General features: G+C 42.1%; 1 protein-coding gene across 1 annotated transcript in view; it reads left to right on the top strand.

Moving 5' to 3' along the window:
- Nucleotides 1-3,623: 3,623 nt before the first annotated feature.
- phf1 (PHD finger protein 1) overlaps nt 3,624-6,855 on the top strand; it is a 16,830-nt gene continuing 13,598 nt past the window's right edge. The window contains exon 1 of the mRNA XM_017452693.3: nt 3,624-4,321. Coding sequence (XP_017308182.1) covers nt 4,275-4,321 — 47 coding nt within the window. The 5' untranslated portion in view covers nt 3,624-4,274. The remainder of the gene's footprint in view (nt 4,322-6,855) is intronic.

Below are 6,855 nucleotides of genomic sequence, written 5' to 3'. Positions count from 1 at the left end.
CACACACACGCACACACACGCCCTCCGGCTGCTATGGTGACGGCGCACTTCCGGTCTGCTGCACGCCTAGTAACTACCCGGCGAATGAGCAGCGGCGCAGCACGCTCACTCACTCAACTTCAAGCGAATCGACTCTTTGGCGCGAATCGAAACATTCGAATCGGTTCCCAAGGATCGCTTACAAGAGCCGTTCGAAAAGAACCGATTCGTTCAGTAGGGTTCCGTTCCTCTAGCACTCGAGTAGGAATGTTACGGTTTGAAATATTCCCGGTATGATAAGTCTAAAAAATATCACGGTTTCACGATATTATGGCGCTAATTGACCGGTGATAAAAAAAAAAAATCGAAGGGAAAAGCGATGACAAATTTCCTCGTACGAACGTCTATTTACTTGGGATCGAACGAGAAAGAGAGAGCGGCTATGAGGAAAAATCAAAATGTAACGGGCGTGGACGTGCGCATCGCCGCTTTAGCCGAAAATATAAGGTTGTGTGGTTTCATCGTGGTCATCGATGCTGTGTGCGTCTTTGCGTTGTCATGTGTGATAAACTTATGAAGTGAGAGCAGAGGCAGCAGTGTACCGTGTTTAGATCGGTTACAGATTAAACACAGCCAAAGTGCTGCAACAGAATGCAATAGAGACATAATTTCCTCGAACCAATCCTACTTAAAACAAAATCAAATGCATTTTATAATATTAAAATGTGTATAAATTATACTACAAACTAAATATGTTCCTGCTATTCCCAGCTCATTATACAGTAAACCCACCTCTTTGCTCCGAGAATGTCATTGCTGGGCGTTACGACTCATTTAACTGAATCGATTCTTTCGTGCGAATTCGTTTAAGTGAATCGGAACCTTCAATTCGTTCGCGTAGGCGAATCGATTCTTCCGACTCACTTTAAAGAGTCGTTTAAACTGAAGGACTCGTTTGCAAATCAGCCACCTTTTTACTGTATGCAGAACTTTTGCTGCATTAAAGCTCTGGTAAAGTTAGTTTGAGTGTTAATTTAATACCTCTGTGTCGAAAATGTTCCTGTTGGCCATTACGATTCACCTTCATTCACCTGAGAAGGATTAGCACTTGGTGTTTAAAAAAAAAAAAGGAAAACCTTTCCTTTTTGGAAATGTTGGCACAAAAATAAATAAATAAATGATTTAAATAAATCATGGAAAGTCCTGGCTTGGTGAAAGATTTTCTTACTGATGGCTGAAACACTTCACACTCATGACCAAAACACTTTAATGACTTCATGACAGGCTGGTTTACCAGCATTATATGAAAACCTGCCGGCCCTGCCTGCTATTGTCATTCTGACATCAACTGTCATAGGACAACTCGCCCATCGGTGGTTACCAGAATCCCTATAAACAAGTTTTACAGCGAGCCCCAATGCACATCTTTACACTGGCTATAATGAAGGGTGGACAGGAGGATACAGTTTCATAGACTCAAACTGCATGACATTAAACAACCTATAATTATCCAGTGACAGTGCTAATATTAAATCCCTCTTGTCGTTCGGTCGTTAAAGCAGCGGTTTGTAATTTTTAGAACTGAAAGTAGGCCTATCATCATCCTGTCATCATCCAGTCACCAAAATTGCACCTCAGGAAATCCAGGACTTGCAAAACTGCAATCTTTAATTAAGCTATGTTCATTATTTGAGGCTTTGGTTGACTTTTTTTCTGGCCCAGAAATAGGCTCCACCCCCATGCAAAGCGGATCCACTTTTCCTGGCTCATTTAAAAAAAAAAATTTTTTAAACGGCAAGTCAGATGTACAGAAAAGGAGGGCTTTTTAAGATTTTCATCATAATAGCCATTCGCCTCATAGCCAGCAGAGGGCTGTAAAAACGACATACAGCTCCTTCAAAACGATATTTAGAACGGTATAGGCCATTTATTATGAAAAAAAGATTTCTGCTTTTGTTTGTTTGTTTGTTTGTTTGTTTGTTTGTTGTTTTTATTCATTAATTTTGCGGTCCACTCTAGACAGGCAGTAACAACAATGTCGATGGTTTTCTTCAAATATCAGGGGTAGACACAGGGGCAGGGGCAAAAAAAAATAATTAAAAAGCCACCTCCTACATTGAGCCTGAAGGGCATTAATGTTTTTTTCTTCTATAGAGTTACCCTAAAGGGCACATTTTCCTGCGCATAGGAACCCCTAGAAGGCACTTCATCTAATTTTATTGTATGTAGGGGTACCTATAGTGCACTGCATCAGGTATTCTCCACTGGAATGCCACCTTAGAGGCACTCTAGAGGGCACTTCAACATGTTTTCTAGCATGTATGGACACTCTAGAGGGCACTTCCTCATTTTGTCTAGCGTGTAGGGACATCTTAGAAGGCATTTCATCGAGGACAGTCACTGGAGCACTTCATTATGTATTCTCCAAAGTAAATGCACATTACAAGGCATTTTATGGTGTTTTCTCAGACCTGGGACACCCTAGAGGGCATTTCATCCCATTTTTTCCCGTTTGATTAGCAGCCTTCAGCGCATTTCATAACATTTTCTCCAAAATAAGGGCACCCTAAAGGGCATATTGCGTTTTATCAATGCCCCTTAGGGGCATTCTAGAGGACACATTTGCAGTGCTTTTCAACCACAGGGGCATTCCCTCCCTCCCCCCAAAACCAGCCATTCTTACGTCTATTTTTTTTTTCTAAATGAAGAGAGTTAGCAGTATTTGAAACTTAAATGATCTGTGACCGTTGGAAAATCCCAGTACCTTCTGGGTAAAGTCCTGCTCCTGAAATCTACAGTTCCTCCAATAAGCAGCTTAACATGGGATTCCCCAAGACACTGAAATGAAGCCAGGATCGTATTTCAGGTAAAATTCCTTCCTTTGAGGAAGTGCAGTGTTCATGCCCTCTGGTGTGCTGTGGGAGAACTGACACTTCAGCTGCCCAGAGGCCATTTTGAATATCACAGCATGAATATCACTGAATTACATGCTCTCAGTTATGATCAGCTTAGAGCTTTCCATCATAGGTTTATCATAGTTTATTTATTTATTTATTTTTTAAAAATTTAACCACTCTATGCATAATACATCTGGTGGGTTTCATCAGCCTATAGAGTGTCGCGATAAGTAAAAAAAATGTATACACATATTCTATACTCTTACTGAGGTGCGGAAATCTGCTGTCTAGTAATGGAAGCAAATAAATGTACACATTTATGTGAATAAATCTAAATATAATATCAATAATAATATAACATACATATTATAATAATATAAATATTAATCTGATAATACTACAGTATATAAAGAAATACAACTATAATGATTAATATAATTAACAACAACAATAATAATAGAATTAAATTATGCATACAATCTGCAAAACTGTTAAATATATTTATGACCAGAATGTATTCATATTGAATTAAATTAAAAAATGATAAAGTATAGCTCTTTGTTGTTGTTCTTCGTCTTGTTTTTCTTTGATTGTTGTTTCTGTTACAATAAATATTAGAATGTGAAAATAGGGTATATCCAGAATTAATAATAAAATAAAGCTATCGCATAATAATAATAATAATAATAATAATAATAATAATAATAATAATAATAAACACTTCAGCAGTATGTATAAACACTTCTCCCACAAGTCCCGCGTGCTTCTTTCGGCTCGCGCCAATTAGGACAGTCCGAAACTTTAGCTAATTAGTGGAGAGGAGAGGGCGCGCGCACACACACACACACACACACATTGGCGTGCGCGCGGCAGTGGGGGACCGGAACTCTCCTTTAAACCCGCGACACGCCTCCGGCATCACCGGGTCGATGTACAGATGTGAAGGTGTTCACACACACACACACACACACACTCGGGGCCGTCGCTCTCCCTCCCACTCCGTTATCGCTCTCCGTGTTTTATGTCTGCGTCACAACAAGTCGCGAGAGAGAGAGAAAGAGAGAGAGAGAGAGAGGCGGAGATGATGGCGTCTCTGGCGGGCTCCACTGTCTCTGACAGCCGCGTTTAATAACATCAGCGGGAGAAGGAGAAAAAAAAAAAAAGCACGGGAACATGACGAAACGGCGCTCGCGCAGGACGGCCGGCGGCGACACAGACGGACGGACCAAGCGCGCGACCGCTCACTGACTGACACTGACGCGTCCAGGGGTTTCATTATTATTATATTTTTTTGGGCGAGCGCGCGCGCGCGTGTGTGTGCGTCCATCATAAATCCATATCGCCGACAGTAATTGTGAGGCGCGGCGAAAACATCACAGCGGGAAGGTCGGACGTTTCATGTCAAGCTCGCGCGGCGGGCTCGGTGACCCCGCGCGACTTTCCAGGTTAGCTCGCGAGCCCTTTGCCAGCAGAGCACAGCTCGCGCGATTATCCTTTTTTTAAAATTTTTTTTTATTTATTTATTTTTTTTGCTTAATTAATTGATTCACTGGCTCGTCATGCGTGTGTCGCGCGCATGTGTCCAGAGTTGCATGCACGGATCAAATCCTTACATGCATTCTAAATGATTCAGTTCGTAATTGACTTGATCTTTTTTTTCTCTCTCTTGTTTTTTTTGTTTTTTTTTTCCTCTTTTCTTTCAAATCTGCATGTAGATGATGATGCGTTATGACGGCTCTGTGAGCGGAGTGCACTACAATAGGCTGTTGCATAAGGATGAATGCATTTGATCATGTGTGCCACTGCATAGCTGATTGCCTCAGTGCAGCTGCCTCAGTGCTGAATGATGCTGATCATTCAAACACCGTCCTGTCGCCATGCACGCGCCTTACTCTGAGCGAGATTAGCACTTTAGCTTTCTGAAGACTCTCAGGGAACAACTTTGCTACAGTTTGCTGGTTTTTCCTCACTCTTAACAAAACTTCTACAGAATGCCCTCAGGTGCGCTTGAGCTGAGAAACAGCACACTTGTGCTTCTTGTGCGCGGATGTGAGGTCTTCCAGGTCCAGTTTCTCCAGTTTGGGGTTTTAAACTTTGCTCTGAGTGAGTGTGTGTGTTTCTCCGAGGGAAAATCTCGAACAGTGTCCTCTCAGAACAGATCTCATCGAGGAGAGTTTTGAAGACTCCGAGCGTCTTTCATGGTTAATTTATCTCACCCCGCGGTGCCGTTGAATTCTGGACCGTGATTGGTCAGGAGGTGTTGATTAATTTTCTATAACAGGAGCTCGGACAGTAGTGCAGCTGCACATCACAGGTTTATATGGATATTAATGCACTCTTTCCTATACATTATCGTTTCTATAGTAACAGCTCATTCACGGGGACGTGTACAGCAGACACTCCACTGATAATAAACGGATTGAAAATAAGTCTTGATATGGTGAAGTTTGATGTAAAGAGATAAAGGAGATTCTCTCAGAGGCTCCAGTCTCCTAAACAGTCCTCGTTGCAGTTAGTCTGATATCAACCTCGTGTCAAGGAGACGGAGAGTAACACAGCAGCACAAGTTTGGAGCGCACGTTCTAAAGCTGAGCTCTGAGGCTCTGAGACGGTGGGAAGGAGATTTTATTTTTCAGAAAAAAAGTTTGGCAGAAAACTTCAACTGGATTTAAACAACAACAAGAAATACATTTATTTCAGTATTTCTCGTGGAATTCTCGGACATGTTAGGTATCACGCAGCATTTACAGCGTCCGCCACTAATATCGGCACCCTTCGTAAATATGAGCAAAGAAGGCTGTGAAAAATCGTCTTTATTGTTGAACCTTTTGATCTTTTGTTAAAAAAAATAAATTCATAAAAATACTCTGCTCTCATGGATATCAAACAATCGCAAACACAACACAGGTTGGTTCATCAAAAAAAATAAATTAAATATAGGTGTGCAAAAATTATTGGCACCCTTTGTTAATAATCTGTGCTACCTCCCTTTGCTGAGATAACAGCTCTGAGTCTTCTCTATAACGCTGATGAGGTTGGAGAATACATGGCGAGGGATCTGAGAGCGTTCCTCCGTACAGAATCTCTCCAGATCCTTCACATTTCAAGGTCCACGCTGGTGGACTCTCCTCTTCAGTTCACCCCACAGGTTTTCTATGGGGTTCGGGTCAGGGGACTGGGATGGACAACCATTTTTGTGTTGATGTTGATGATGTTTTGGATCATCGTCCTGCTGGAAGATCCAACCACGGCCCATTTGAATCTTTCTGTCAGAGGCAGGCAGGTTTTCATTTAATATCTGTTGATATTTGATGGAGTCCATGATGCCATGTATCCTAACAAAATGTCCAGGTCCTCTGGCAGAAAAACAGCCCAAAACATTAAAGATCCACCTCCATATTTAACCGTGGACATGAGGGACTTTTCCATACGGCTACCTCTCTGTGTGCTCCAAAACCTCCTCTGTGTTTATTACCAAAAAGCTCTATTTTGGTTTCAGGACCATAGACCCCGATCCCAGTTGAAGTTCCAGTAGTGTCGGCACACTGAAGACGAGTTTGTTTTTGGATGAGAGTAGAGGCTTTTTTCCTGAAACCCTTCCAAACAGCTTGTGGTGATGTCGGTGACTTCAGATTGTAGTTTTGGAGACTTTCTGACCCCAAGACACGACTAACTCCTGCAGTTCTCCAGCTGTGATCCTTGGAGATGTTTTATCCACTCGAACCGTCCTCTTCACAGTGCGTTGAGACGATACAGACACACGTCCAATTCCAGGTCGATTCATAACATCTCCAGTGGACTGGAACTTCTTCATTATTGCCCTGATGGTGAAACGGGCGTTTTCAACGCTTGTGCTATTTTCTTATAGACACGCCCCATTGTGTGAAGCTCAACAACCTTTTGCCGCACATCACAGCTACATTCCTCGCTCTTACCCATCGTTCTGAATGACTTTGTGAATTCGGCCTATGTGTTACCT

This window comes from Ictalurus punctatus, chromosome 23 (genome assembly GCF_001660625.3).
Source record: "Ictalurus punctatus breed USDA103 chromosome 23, Coco_2.0, whole genome shotgun sequence".
NCBI classification, from domain to species: Eukaryota; Metazoa; Chordata; class Actinopteri; order Siluriformes; family Ictaluridae; genus Ictalurus; species Ictalurus punctatus.
The sequence above is the reverse complement of the archived record's forward strand: the minus strand, read 5'-3'. Positions and strand labels throughout refer to the sequence as shown.